Source organism: Pseudoliparis swirei, chromosome 5 (assembly GCF_029220125.1).
Source record: "Pseudoliparis swirei isolate HS2019 ecotype Mariana Trench chromosome 5, NWPU_hadal_v1, whole genome shotgun sequence".
NCBI classification, from domain to species: Eukaryota; Metazoa; Chordata; class Actinopteri; order Perciformes; family Liparidae; genus Pseudoliparis; species Pseudoliparis swirei.
Genome location: NC_079392.1, coordinates 11,387,960 through 11,403,414, shown reverse-complemented (window position 1 = coordinate 11,403,414; position 15,455 = coordinate 11,387,960). Strand labels below are relative to the sequence as shown.

The following is a 15,455-nucleotide window of genomic DNA, read 5'->3' as shown; positions in this document are numbered from 1 at the left end:
TGTCTTGGTTCACACGTTCATGTTCCCCTCTGGAGGAACGGTTCTAACTTTGGTGATCTCCTTCCCTTTTCATCTGGCGCTGCCTCGAGGTCAAAACCACAGCACTCGGTACTCTGCTGCGCTTAGCCATAAACACTAGATTTGTCAAATAAAAAGGCCCGACAGCTATTCTGGAAGAAAGTAAAAGATAAACCTATTGAATGAAATAATTGAATACAAACAGTACATTTAACATCCATTTAATTCTGCTGATTCTAGAATTAGAATCAACCTTTAAAGTGGAATACACAGATGAGTAGGACATTGAATTAAACTAATTTACTTCAAACCTTCCAGTTGTGTGTCCCTATGACCACAGACCTCAACAATTAAGCTTACAACGGAGAAACAACAAATACCAGTCACAACTTTAGTACCAGGTGTAATATACAGTGTGTGTACAGTATTTATGGCACAACACACACATCATTTCAAACAGACAGTTCCAAATAAATAACAGCTTGATAAGATTTCCCAGAACTTTGCATAGTAAACAATATGGAGGAGAGTAGAACTGTGTGGGAGTACAACACAACAGCTCTCTGGGAAAAACTAAAAACACTGATGAGGGTACATATGTTACACACACACACACACGCCATGTGATCTGAGGTATAGACAAACATATCAGGGAAGAACTAATACTTCATACGCGATGCAAAAGAGCCGTTACTTCAGACATTTGAAATTAGGAGTTCTGTATTGCACTTCTGTTTCCTAATTATCTTTTAGCACCCATGTGGGAAATTAATGGAGGGAAGTAAATAGCCACTTCACTGCGTTCAAATGATTCATGTTGTCGTTGCCGTTATGAAAACACTTCGTGGGAGGTTGTATTCATAGCCATCAGCAACCATTCACCCAACATATGACGGCCGTCTGGTGAAACCTGCTGTGGGGAGCCTGATGAGCATTAAATAAGTATAAATTAACTACTTTGATTATTGACATAAGCTTGCTGGCAATTTACAATGACATCCAGTGCAAACAAATGTCTCTATCCAATAAACTACGCAGAGATGAGTTCAAGATGAGGCACACAAACACAAGGAAAACAAGAAACTGGGAAGGACAAGCTCCAATAAAACAGAGATAATGAAAATCAAAAGAAACTAAAACATGAACGTAAAAGTCCTTTAAAATGCCACCACACACGGAAAAAAGAGGACGAACACAAGAATGGAGTTTGAGAGAAATGATTCAGTTCATTTAAGACAAAACTCGAGATTCTGATTTAAAATGTTTATAAAAGTTTATAAAAACAGTTCACTTGACAAGACACCTCACAGGAACACCAATCCATCACGGCTCCCAATGCTGTCGGCATATAAATTAATAAATCTATGATCTAAATATTCCCATATGGACCAGTGATCTTAAACATTGCACATCATTTTACTCCCAAAATGCAATCTGAGGCTCGTACGAACTGGTCCCCCCACACAGTATCAGCGCAGTCACAACGGCAGCTTCTACGATGGCGACACAACCCGTGCGCTCCGTTCAGTTCCTGATGCTGAACGCTTTTGTCTTCCTGATGTTGAAGAGAGGAGGTTTAATCTTTGGCTCGTCGGCCTTGTTTTCCCCGTCTGAGGGGGGGAACCGTCGACTGTAGATGTCTGGGTACTGCTTCTGAAACTGAAGCAGAGACAACAAAAGTCATGACCGAGTGATCCCCGTTCCCAAGTGGAGCTGCCGGTTTGCTTCGTGGCGGTCCAGGTGTGTTACCTGCTTCAGCTTCTTGCGGCGGTCCTTCTCGCTCATGTGTTGGTCGGTCAGCAGCATCTCCAGCAACTCCTCCATGGCCTTCTGGGAAGACGTCAGCTTTTGCTGTTCAAACTCAGCGCCGCTAATCTGACGGCAGAACGCGTAGATGGGCATCGGGACGCAAACGGCATCGTCGCCATCAACGTTGGAAACCCCATCCATCGGGACCTGGGGTCAGGAGAGGGAACAAAAAAACATCCGTATGTCTTCGATAAACCCGAAATTGAGTTTGTGTTGCTATTCGAGCCTTCTCATTGCTGGCATTCACCATATTATTCATAAATTACATGGTACCCTATACTTTTAACGCGACTTATACAACAACCTCAAAATAACCCCCAGACTAAACATCGTATTGTCGTGAATGGGATATCATAATTCACCCTTGTTCCTGGAGTTGTTCTTTACACAGTTATTAATGTAATGAGTCACACACATCGGTGTGACTGTTCCGGGATCGCGGTCCCTTTAAGTGTTGTGTTGCTGACGTCGAGCCCCATGCGGGTTTGGTATCTGGGCAGCGCCATCTTGTGTTCATTCGTTTTGTGATATGAAATAAACGAGACACACACTTGTGTGCTCAACTTGAGGAATTGTGTTTTGCGTTTTAATGCAACTTCCACAGTATTACCATTAAGTTAAAAATAATTCTGCGTCGGTTTCTAATACTGTGCATGTACAACAAACAATGTATCGTGTGGTTCAGGGGTCGGGAATATATGGCTCTTCTGGTGACGGCATATGGCTCCCAGACAATTTTGAGTTGAACAAAATAAAATAAAATCTCCGCCCGCCCCCCTGTAATTTTCTCTATCGCGCCAGATTACAGCAGAAGTAATTTAAGGTCCTTTTCTTAAAGACGTCTTTGTTCTTTTATTAAACAAAACGTCTGTTATTGATCGCATCTACACAGCAGCATGTCATTCTGTCTCTACGTGTCGCGTTAACACTTCTCGGCTCGCCGCAGAGCTCCGATGCCGGCATGTGCGCCCACATCGGACAGAGCAAAGAAAAAGTCACCTGCCTGCCTGCCTGCCCCCCCAGCATCATGCAGCACCAGAAGTCGTATTAAAAGCAAGACATATTTCATTTATTATACGTGAAAAATACGATATGGCTCTCAATGAAATATATTTAGAAGTATTTGGCTTGTATGGCTCTCCCAGTCAAAAAGGTTCCTGACCCCTGGTGTGGTTCCTATTGCCCACATGCAGTCACAGTTTATGATGAGTACCTGTACGGCGCGCAGGTACTGTATATGGTCATTGATAGCACTGAGCAGGTAGTCTGGGACCGTGAGGATGCTGTGTTGATAGTCCATTAGAAATGAAACGAGTCTGGTCGCTAACAGCTCGTCCAAATCACACTCCTCTGCGCTGCCCAGGACACAGCCTGAAAACGTGTGAACCATCTGGAATGAGAAGCACAACAAAAAGGGAGGTGGTAAACAGACACATATGTCACTGGCCTGGGCCCTATTTATCCCGATTCAAAGAGGAAAAATATCCACCCATCAGTTTTGTGCCTCACCAGCGTTCGGGTGTCGATGGCGGGGTGGAGGCGGGGCATGTCCGCGTTCTGGCTGATGCGCGACATCATCCTCATGAGGAGTTGCAACTTTCTGCGCGAGTTGGGGGGGAGGAGGAGGGTACAAAGCTGCAGGGCCTCGATGGCCACACGCTCACACTGAGGCTGAAGAAGGCCTACACACACACACACACACATACACACACACACACGTGACAGTTGAAGTGCGTAACAGCAGTAGAATCACTCCTTGTGGCCACATTCATCCATCACTGCCACATCACAATCAGATGAATGGACGGACGGATGGATGACAAAATTAAATCAACTACAGCTATAGTGGTACGGTTAGTTTTATAAACAGAAAAATGCTGTATTGTAATATGCTATTAATCAAATAGCATGTGCAGCCCTGATGTTCCTGCATGGTCATTTCAGCCACAGATCCACTCACAAAAGTTGTTATGGGAAGACATGTTGATATTACAAAGATAAAGTTACTTTATTTACGCTACAGCAGCATTTATAGAAATAGGTAAAGTAATGGAATGGTCTCCTGTTTCCGTCCCACTGCTGGCTGGCCTTTCACATATTCTAGCTGAGGGAGGAAGGAGTCATGTGACATCTGAGACGCCACACGGTTTAGCTCCGATCCAAATAGAATACCTGTTTGTATAACATACTGCAGCCGCCCTAACAATGTGCATATTGTCGCATGTTTTATGCATTCAATTGATTCACGACATCGAACCTTGAACTTCGACCTTCTTGCTCACATATCCGCTGCACTGATTCGGTGTATTTCTGGTGACAGCATTTGAAATACTATGTATTGGGACATCAGAAATATTTTTTTGCTTGGCATACTAGATGGTATGTTGTTATGGGTATTGGAATAAACAACAATATTTACTTCAATGGAAGAGAAAAGGCTGATCTCCCAGCCAATGAGTTTATATTGTAAACACTCATCCTGTAACACATTTTATTAATGGATCCGACACTGAAATGTCCAGAAGATATTAATGCAGGGCCGTTGATACATAGATGAAAAACGCATGTCATGAATCAAAAGCTGTAGTGATGAAATGTGCACCGTGAGCCAGTGCCTTCTTTCATCACTCGTTCTGAAATTGTGTTTACTGGAACGTCGACACGTAAAACAACAGACCCCCAAAAAGTGAAATCAGTCTTAAACTCAGATCTCAACTTCACCGTTTGAGTTCAACAGGAGTTGTATTCATTAAAAACCTTGCATACCAGCAGTGGTTAGATGTTAGATGGCGTTAGTTTGATTAGACAACAAGAGACAAGCGGACAGGTCGAGGTGAGACGGTCTTACTGTGCTCGGTTTGGGGTTGGGGGTGCCGGGTGGTGGGCACACAGACGGGCGGTTTGCACAGGGTTACGGGTCGAGGCGGCTTCGACACGTCCAGTGAGCTGACGCAGCGCCGGACAACAGCGGGTAGAGGGAGCGGCCAAAGATTTGAGGTAGTGCAGGCGGGTCTGTGCCCACTGGGTCCTGGAGTGGCATGAGACCTTTGTGCTTTGGCCAAAGAAGATGAAGAGAAAGCGGAAGAAAGACCAGAAGAGGAAAAGGTGGGAAGATGGGAGTAGAGCGAGGGAGGCCGTGACGCTGAGGAGTGATGCCGGGCCGCCGCCGTGTTCACGTTGAGGCAGCTTGTTGCGCGACCCTGAAACTTGGGCTCCTTGGCGTCTTCTTCCCTGCTTTCTACGACTATGTCCAGACAGCTGCCTGTGCTGCGTGGCCGGGATGACCGCAGCCCGTGTGCCGCCGACGGGCCGGCGACAGAAAGTCTGCTTCCGGTTGTACCTGCTGGAGCACCTACAGAAGTGAAGGCGGTCGCTTTGGATACAGACGTCGAGTCCGTATGACTGCAGGCCGTCGCGATGGCAGAGCCGTCCCCGGGGCTCGAGCTGCCGTCGGCCAGGCTGTCGTGAGACAGGAACGGCGGTTGCCTGGTGAGAGGGGCGGAGTCATCGAGGATCGTTTCCAGTGAGCAGCACTTGGTTCGAGGCCTCGCAAAACCAACTGTGCTCAGACTTGTGCAGCTGCCTCCCAGCTGACCGTCACCTCGGCTGGCAACGCCTCCTTTCAGCGCCGCCAGCCGCGACTGAAGTGTCCCGCCGAGCACCTCTCTCATTGGCGACTCGGCCTCGTCGCACGCCCCCTGCCGGAGCAGCGACAGGAGGAGGCATTCAGTGGAGCGGAAAGAGGTCTTGGCCGGAGGGGGGACCGATGGGAGGTCGGGCTTCTTGCGTTTCCCAAGTTGGTGCGTCGTGGGCGCTGCAACGTAGCCACAAAACACTGAGAACGAATGCACAGAAAGAGAGAGAGAGAGAAGCGGGGCAGGCAGAGGGTCAATGCAAGCAGAAAGTGAAGGGGAGGGAGATGGTTTAGTCATTTCAAACTATTACTGAACATGGAGGACCATCAGCTGATCCAAGACCACACATAACAGGCATGGACAGAGAACAGCTGCTCCTGAGGCTGTTAGGACACACCAAACCGAAGTGACAACAACCAAAACCTGTGTTAGCAAAAGGTACTGTTAGAGATCAGAAAGTGGCAGAAAAACCTGCCGAGTTGAGCATTATTTCCCAGAGACACAGCAGCTTCCACTAGAACTGAGCCCCTTAAAAGCTCCTCATTCTAACTGCTCTTCCATGATAAGGGAAAGGCCTCCAGAAATTAGTCCACGGTACCTACCCAGTACGTTGATAAATAGTTCATAAAGTTCGTAAGTAAGCACGGGCGCCAAAAGGCTGTAGAAGTAGTCGGACACCGTTTTGAAGACATCTCGCTCAAAGCCGGGATAGGATGGCTGAGCGCTGTCATACTTCGGCCCTAGAAACAGAGAGCAGGTTGCTTGAAATCTTAAACACCAGCAAAAGTTAAAGTGTTCATTTGACTTATTGTTAAGCGAGATTCTTGAGAATATGCAGGACATAAAGTAGTTATGTAATTCAAATGTCAAAATGTAGGTGTTGAAGATTGATGCATCAATCAAAAAAATATAACTCACAGTTGGCCAGGCTCTTCATGGCAGACAAAACCCAATGAGGAAGGTCATCTAGGGAGATGATTAGCAGGTTAGACAATAATAATAATAATAATATTTATAATAATAATAATAGGAACATTTCTATTGTATGGCTGATGCTCATATTTTAGTGGGCCACAGTTCAAAGGTATGCAGTGTACATGGTATAGATAATAAAGTGTCCGGCTAAAGGGGCTGAAGTGAGAAGACAAACCAAAAACATGATGTTTGTTATGATTTCTTGTGATGGAAACGTTTTCTTGTTGTTTAAAACTTACTGGATTTGTCGTCCAGTGTGACCACTCCGTGCTTGTTGACTTTGGTCATATTATGGATGATGTTCTGTGGGTTTACGTAACGTTGGTCTAAAACCTCATCAAGAGATGCAACACCCAGAATCCTCTGCAGGCTGAAACATAACACACAAGGTTTAGTTACACAAACAAATCTCCCTCGCTTTCTGATCACTACATTTGAACCATCGCTTATGCATCAGATTCTTTCGCCCAATTAAGCATCATTTCAATGAAAGGAAACAGGTGCCTTCACTTTTTGACAAACTTGTAATGTCCGTGTTTTAAAAAAGTAAGTTTCCTACTGGGTCAGGGTGATGTCTTTCCAGATCTCCTTTTCATCCTCCACCGTTAGCTCTCGTCTTGGCACCTGCTGCTCTCCTATTGGACGATTCTCTCCTCCTGCTTGGAGGGTAGGGTCTACATTTTCCTGGAAGGCACGAACAGAGCGTGAACCAAACAATAGATTATTTATTACATTTAATTTCTAAAGGCGACTGGAAAATGTTAAAAATTTTAAAACTGTAAAATTTAAAACATATTAAAAGGAGAGAACAGATGAACACGCTGGATTTATTTTTAAGGGATCTACGAAGAACATAACAGATGCACGACTGATATTTTGTATGCAAAACGTTTAAGTCGGAAAAAATGGTCCAGTTACTGTAATAAAGCTTTGATGTCACATTGTTATTATTAAGCTGAATCGTAGTATCTTAATTACTAAAAATATCAGGAGACTAAATATGGCAACCATATTTTCAGTTTGGGCAACCAAAGGCTGATGCCTGGTTGCCAGCCTGGCACCACATTTAAGAGTCAGTGTGGACTCAATCACCTCCGTCCAGTCTAACTCACCTGTGTCTCTTTCTCGTGCTGCTTCTTGATATTTCTAAACCTGAAGAAACTTTCCTTGTCCCTGAATGAGGCCCTTTTCTTAATAGAGCCAGGAGCCGAGCCTGAAGCGGAACATGGAATGGGCTTAAGAGGGGAAGAGGAGGGGAATCTGAGGGGTGGGGTGAAGAAGAGAGGACAAAGAGTGTGTCAATTAGTGTGCCTTTTTGAGTCATTACAAAGCATGTTCCGCCAAAACACTGCCTACCTGTACAGCATGTTGTTGTCCTCCAGATCCTCTGTGCCCCAGCGGCCCTTCACATCTTCAATGACATGGTTCTTCATAAACTTCTTCAGGAGCTGCACCGTCTGATGCCTGGTGACATCAGGGCCAAAATTGTTGTTGCAACGCAGCAGCTGGTGCATCCACTCCACAGCGGCGGAGGCGGTAAAGCAGGAGCCGTAGTGGCGGAAGTTCTGCCGATGTTTCCTCAGGGGCATACCAGCCCGGAACAATTGAGTCACCTCATTCCACTGAAACAGGGACAGGGGGAGGACAGGGGGGGTTAGTGCAATCCAACTGATTCATGGATAGCAGAAGGTATGTCAATACCCAGATTCATTTGAATGGTTAGACTCCGAGTCCTCAGGCACATTCCTGACAGCCTCCACCTGAGGACCCCTGGAGGAACAGGCACGCTGTTTGATTCAAGGTTTAAAAAACAATTCTGGCTTGGAAACAATACTCTGAGCACTGTTCTGAAACAAAGTTCTCCACAGTCAAGAAAAACAGAGAAAACCAAGTAGTGATGATGAACGTATTCGTTTGTGGTCCTAATAGGACCCCAACTCCAGCAATGCTTGTAAGAATAAAGGAGGCATTTAGTCTGAGACTAACCGCTTTGGCTTGTGGTCTTCTTCAGTGGCGTAAGTGAAGTGTAAAGTGTTTGTACTAAAAGTGTTGCTGACCTGTTGGAATGTCGACCATTTAGGACTATTTACCACCTCTACACCCCCCTGGATGCCTGTAAAGTTGCGATCTACATGTCGCCGTTGTGACTCACTGTTCAGCAGCTAGCTGACTGACTTGTATTGGTTGAAGGAGTGTCAAAACAAGCCAATATTTTAAAGCTACTTTTAATAAGAGAGCGTCACTGGAATGCACTGGCGCTGGACTACTATGCTTTATATAATAGAGGTGATATATAGAGACAATGGCGTAAAGGATATATTATCATTACGTGTTCACAACAATTTTGATAACGATTGATCACGATGAATACATTTACTTCTGCACCTTCTCGATGGTGAATATGTCCGGTTTCTTTCCTAATGTTATATACTGTTAAATCGTATTACTTTTAGACTGAATCATGACTCGGTGGGTGAGTGTTACGTTCAGGATAATCAGTGAAATGGTAATATGCAGCAATAGTTTTTGAGAAGTTACCCATAAAACACTAATTTTGCTGGATTTGGGTTAGCAGGGAGTACTCGACGATAAGCACGCGTGGAAGTGTCACGGCCAACAACCCAGTTGCAGCGGAGTCGTTGGAAATACATTTTCGCATGAATTAGCCAGCAGTTAGTCTGAGTTGACGTAAGCGAGTTAGCTGATTTACAACCTAACGTTACGTTCACTTACCAGTTTGGTGGCCCGGTAGGGTCCAGGGGTGATAACACAGGAACTCATATTTATCAAATAAAATACAGCGCTTAAAGTTTCCCCTTTGGCCGATATGACAAGAGGTAACAAATATCCATCACTCGGGGGAGGATTTATTGAACCGACGTCGTGGATTATGAACAGCAGCGCTGAAGATACGCAGCTTCTGCCTGGCTGCTCTCTGTCGGTTCAAAATTACGAGCCGTGCTCTCCGGGCACGGGATTGGACAACGCGCGGATCACGTGATCAGCCTCAAAGCGAAAACGATCCTGTTTTACAGTATATGGCCACAATGCAGGCGAGCGGCACAAATGTGAATTGTACAGTATTTTTTTTTTAAGGAGAAAAAATATATAATTGAAAGTGTTATGTCATCAAACGTTTAAGTGTTTTCTGTCCTTACAAATAACTTTTCTTAAGCGCAGTTTGCTGTGCTCTAATTTACTTAAAGGAACAGTCAAGAGCTGCAGTGGCAGCAATGTAAAAGAAATTCACTGGCGGGCGGAGTTAACATTAGCATATCTTAAAGGGCCTTTTGTGGGGATTATCCTCGTCATTTAAAAGCAGAAATAGTGGGGGGGCCGACAAGAAGACAGTGGAGGTTAGAGACATTACCAAATGGATAGCTATACTAGGAGGTAGGGTTTGACCCAAGACACTGCTATAGTAATGCTAATGGATACTAAAACCATAAATCTAGCTCTCTGATGTAAAATCCCTTCAAACATGTTTCAAAACACAGCACACTGTGCTTTGCTTAAATATAAGATCTAAGATTTAAATATAAAATCAAATCTGTTTGAAATGTCTCTGCACAGAAGAAGGCCCGTGCCCTTTTGAAATGTTAGAATTTACATCTAGTCCTTCCTCATTGAACAATCTAGACTATGTAATGCATTTTGTAATAATTAAACTGCTGAATACAAATCATCTCGCTCACACTCAAAAAGTGAAGGTTCATAAGTTTTCATATCACACTTGCGTAAGCTGCATATTAGAAAAGGATGTCAAAATGCCACTATGCATTAAACTCGCCTTGAATTCATCTTTACAGTGCAGATAAAATGTCCCTCTTCAGCAGTTACATGTAAAAACAGCCACATCATACAGATAAAGGATGAGAAGCAAGTATATTTATGGAGTACGGATGCCAAGCTTCAGTTATTTTGCTTATAATGCTGTGTTATCTTGTGTATGTGTTATCTCAAGAGCATAAGTTAATCTTGTTTTCTTGCGATAACAGGTTAATGTATGTTAATTTACTAAAGATGCTACTCTTGAGTGATTTACCTCCGTATTTCTGCATGTTTTGTTATTTAGATCCCATCACTCAATGATTACTGTCTCCCTCTATTCACCTTGCCTGGATCTGTTGGCATGTCTTCTCCGTCGGCTCCCTGATTGCTGCCAGGCTGTTAACCTGCTCCAAGCCACACACCTTCAGTTGATCCATAGCTCATCAGGCCTGCTGCTGCATTTAAACCGCATTTTCTCACATCCAGGGCCACATTACTGTGAGAGACACAGCAACACATAATACTCCAGGCCTCTGTGTTCGTGCTGTCTGAGAATTATTCTTTGTGTTATGCTTGCCCTTCAGGGTCCTTATACAAAACTATTGTTCCTACCATGTGCTATTATTATAATTTTGTTTACAGTTTAAGGGGGTTTGCTCTCTGACAGACTCACTTGGATTTGAGGGAATTGTATTTAACTTATTTCCATTTTATGCAACATTATACTGTCTTCTCACTCTCAAAGGGTAATATACTGTACTTTTACTTCATTATTTATTATGCAAAGTCACTATTTGGCTACTTTACAGATTCAAATTACGAATACAACTTATAAACTATCCTAAGTAAAGAATATGCAACTTTTACCAATGCATCAATAATTATAATCCAATAGTATATGTTGATGTTAATATTTGTTGTTGTTGTTGCTTTTAATTATATTTTGAATGCATGAATTTTACTTGCAACAGTCAGAGTAATTTACACTGTGCTCCAGTAAACAATGTAGTCATAACCACATATGAATGGTGATGACACAGCAAATAATGTCCCGCTCCCAAAGCGTGGTCCCTGGGGGGTGTCCTTCACCACTGGACCTTCTCTTAGGCCCATGAACACAAAGAACTCGAGAGAGACATTCTATCAGGATGATGCTGCTGAAATGTAACCTTCATTAACTTTCTAACAAAGTTGACAGACTTTAACTTAAACATGTTAAAATATGTAAAAGGTTCCTGGCAGCTCCGCTAAAGGAAAAGATTTACAGTGTGAAAGTTATGGGTTTGAATCCAACATGAAATGCCTATGTTTGATTTTAGTCAACCATCAAAAAACTGTTTCTTAAAGATGTTCCTTGTTGTGAAAAGCCTCACTTGAATGAACCAGGATCAGTCAGTTCCATAAACACCCTCAGAGCAGATCAGAGCAGATCACAGCTAGAATTTTTCAAAAGTTCTCAGAGGAATGAATCAGCCCTGCAAATCCTTAGAGTGACACACGTTTGGTTCTTCTTTTAAGATGAAGAGTAAAACATTTTCTCAACTTTCCTAAATTGTGGAGTGACCCATATCTCAGCTGAGATGTATCAAAGCTGCAGAGGAGTTCAACCGGTCCGCACTCTGAGGATGACAGCAAAGTTAATCAAATATCTTTTGGGGGCAAAAAGCAAGAAAAATATTTATTAATCCATAAGCACACCTTTGGGGTGAAGGCCTGAATATGATCGTTAACGTTTAATAATATCCATGAATATAAATGTATCCGTGCGTTTTCATGGTTGAAAATCAAACTTATATGGATGTTGTTTAGCATGTACACCACAGTAAGCAGAGCCTATCACGCCGTCCCCCGCGCTGCACTGGGACTCTCGGACCACGTTATGGTCCATTTGATTCCTGCATACAGGCAGAAACTTAAACTCTGCAAACCTGTTGTCAGGACTTCAAAGCAGTGGACCAGTGAGGCTGTGGAGGATGTTCAGGCGTGCTTGGACTGCACAGATTGGGAGGTGTTCAGGACTGCTTCAGACAGCTTGGACGAGTACACGGAGGCTGTGACTTCTTACATCAGCTTCTGTGAGGACAGCTGTGTTCCATCACGCACCAGGGTGAGTTACAACAATGACAAACCCTGGTTCACAGTGAAACTCAAAAAGCTGAGACTGGAGAAGGAAGCGGCGTTCAGGAGTGGGAATAGAGACGGATATGTAGAGGCAAAATACAGGTTTAGGAAGGAGGTGAGAAATGCTAAACGTGTGTATTCGAAGAAACTTGAACACCAGTTCTCAGCCAACGACTCTGCCTCTGTCTGGAAAGGGCTGAGGCTGATCACCAACTGTAAGCCTCGAGCCTCCCACTCCACTAACGACTCACGCCTGGCCAACAGCTTGAATGAGTTCTACTGTCGCTCTGATGGACAATGGAGCGGTCCTGACACCTTCCCCCGTGACACCTCCCTCCAGCCCCAGCCCATCAACTGCACCGCCCCCGCCACAGCAGAGGCCTGCGCCTCACAACTGCCCACCTCAGAGCCCCCTCCCTCCCCCCCCTCCACAGTGACGACTCTCTCCATCCTTGAGAGAGACGTCAACAGACCATTTTAAGAGACAGAACCCCCGCAAAGCAGCCGGGCCAGACTCTGTCTCTCCATCAATCCTGAAGCACTGTGCTGATCAGCTGTCTCCGGTGTTCACAGACATTTTTAACACCTCACTGGAGACGTGCCACGTACCAGCCTGCTTCAAGACCTCCACCATCATCCCCGTCTCCAAAAAAACAAAAGTCACTGGACTCAACGACTACAGACCCGTCGCCCTGACCTCTGTGGTTATGAAGGCATTTGAGCGTCTGGTGCTGGTTCACCTCAAAGCCATCACTGACCCTCTACTGGACCCCCTGCAGTTCGCCTACAGAGCCAACAGGTCTGTAGACGATGCAGTCAACATGGCCCTACACTTCATCCTCCAGCACCTGGACTCCTCAGGAACCGACGCCAGGATCCTGTTTGTTGACTTCAGCTCTGCCTTCAACACAATCATTCCGGCTCTGCTTCAGGACAAGCTCTCCCAGCTGAGCGTGCCTGACTCCACCTGCAGGTGGATCACCGACTTCCTGTCTGACAGGAGGCAAGGCGTGAGGCTGGGGAAGCACGTCTCTGACTCCAGGACTATAAGCACCGGTTCCCCTCAGGGCTGCGTTCCTTCCCCTCTACTCTTCTCCCTGTATACCAACAGCTGCACCTCCAGTCACCAGTCCGTCAAGCTCCTGAAGTTCGCGGACGACACCACCCTCATTGGGCTCATCTCTGGGGGGATGAGTCCGCTTACAGGTGGGAGATTGATCATCTGGTGACCTGGTGTGGGCAGAACAACCTGGAGCTCAACGCTCTGAAGACAGTGGAGATGGTCGTAGACTTCAGAAGGAACCCAGCCCCACCCACCCCCATCACCCTGAGGGACTCCCCAGTCGACACTGCAGAGTCCTTCCGCTTCCTGGGCACCATCATCTCCCAGGACCTCAAGTGGGAGCTGAACATCAGCTCCCTCACCAAAAGAGCTCAACAGAGGATGTACTTTCTGCGGCAGCTGAAGAAGTTCAACCTGCCAAAGACAATAATGGTGCACTTCTACACCTGCATCATTGAGTCCATCCTCTCCTCCTGCATCACCATCTGGTACGCTGCTGCCACTGCCAGTGACAAAGGCAGACTGCAGCGTATCATCCGTTCTGCCCAGAAGGTGATTGGCTGCAGTCTGCCATCTCTACAGGACCTGTTCGCCTCTAGGACCCTGAGGCGGGCAGGTAAGATTGTGGCCGATCCCTCCCACCCGGGTCACATACTCATTGAGGTCCTTCCCTCCGGCAGGAGGCTGCGGTCCATCAGGACCAAAACCTCACGCCACAAAACCAGCTTCTTCCCGGCTGCCGTTGGCCTCATGAACAAGGCCCGGACCCCCACCTGACGGGGTCACTTATCCCTCCCCCACACCTCAAGCCTGTGTTATGCACACACTACTTTGCACACTGAACATTGCACATGCACTCCTGCCCTGCTTTTTGTATTGTAGTACTTATTGTGTTTGTATGTTTTATGTTTTATGTTCATTTTATGTTCACTGTATGCACCTATACACCAGAACAGATTCCAGGTAGGTGTAAACCTACTTGGCAATAAATACAATTCTGATTTTTATTCTGATTCTGATGTGAGGCAGAGCGGTGCATTTCCCCATCTGCAGGGCACTCCAGAGGGCACGGATATACAATAGGGCAGCTTTGTAATGTTTTAGTTTTTTTGCAGGGTCACAATGTGTGCATGTTATAAACAATGTGATCTCAACCCTTTAGTTGTAAAGGATCTCTTCATGAGTTTAAAGGTTAGTTGCAGTGCCTTGTTTCATGATTTTAAAACGTAACAGTATTTGTGGGGAGGTATCTTTATATTTTTTTTATAGTGCATGTTATAGCTGATAGTTTGGAATATATGGTTGCATGATATGCTATTTCTAAGCATGTGAATACGAATTTGCACAAATAAACTTAACAATCATAACCAACGGGGGAAACAAGAGTGTGATGAGCATTTAATGAGTATCATGGAAGGGCCTTCATTTGTTGTACTGTGTTTATGTAGCACACACTTATCGTGTATTTCAGAGGGAAATGTATGCTTGCAGTTTATAAGATAATGGCTTTCATTAAATTGAAGTTTAGCTCATTGATCTTCAGGGAACATTACAATGTATTCAAAGGGAGGCTGCGTCTTTCTCATCATAGGATACACATTATTGTCTCTAAAAGCCTATGTGCCGTGACCCGGATTCGAACCGGGGTTGCTGCGGCCACAACGCAGAGTACTAACCACTATACGATCACGGCAAGCTGAGCATCAGATAGAGAGGACTCACCCCAAGAGATCATTGCTTTTAACACATGCACTGGCGTAATCAGACGTGGACGTATTATCCATGTCATTATGAGTTGTGCTAAAACACTTCACGTTAAACCCGAGTGATAAATAGCACATTAAAACAAAGATCGCAGGTGAATACAGAAACATCACAGAGTAAACGATTTGGAGCAAAAGGAGCAAGCTATTTATACCACTCATGGTACGTACATTTTGAAAAAATAAGTCTTGATTCGGTTCAGCATTACTTTAGTTTCAGTGGACTATGGTCATTTTAGCGAGAGCATAAAGTCATTATTTGGCTTTTAAATAAGCTCAGAGAGACCACGCTCCGCATTT

At 44.9% G+C, this 15,455-nt stretch overlaps 1 protein-coding gene and 1 non-coding gene across 2 annotated transcripts; both read right to left on the bottom strand.

The window, feature by feature from the left end:
- Positions 1–223: 223 nt before the first annotated feature.
- depdc1a (DEP domain containing 1a) lies at positions 224–9,319 on the bottom strand. Its single transcript, XM_056414653.1, has 12 exons — positions 9,171–9,319; positions 7,794–8,059; positions 7,550–7,697; positions 6,997–7,121; positions 6,677–6,807; positions 6,381–6,428; positions 6,065–6,202; positions 4,676–5,662; positions 3,337–3,509; positions 3,041–3,217; positions 1,768–1,974; positions 224–1,677 (listed from the first exon to the last, which is right to left on the bottom strand). The coding sequence occupies exons 1-12, from the start codon at positions 9,216–9,218 to the stop codon at positions 1,543–1,545; spliced, it is 2,583 nt and encodes an 860-aa protein (XP_056270628.1). The 5' UTR covers positions 9,219–9,319; the 3' UTR covers positions 224–1,542.
- Positions 9,320–15,013: 5,694 nt separating this feature from the next.
- Positions 15,014–15,085, bottom strand: trnah-gug (transfer RNA histidin (anticodon GUG)). The gene has a single exon. It is a non-coding gene; the product is annotated as a tRNA-His (tRNA).
- Between the last annotated feature and the right edge of the window lie 370 nt (positions 15,086–15,455).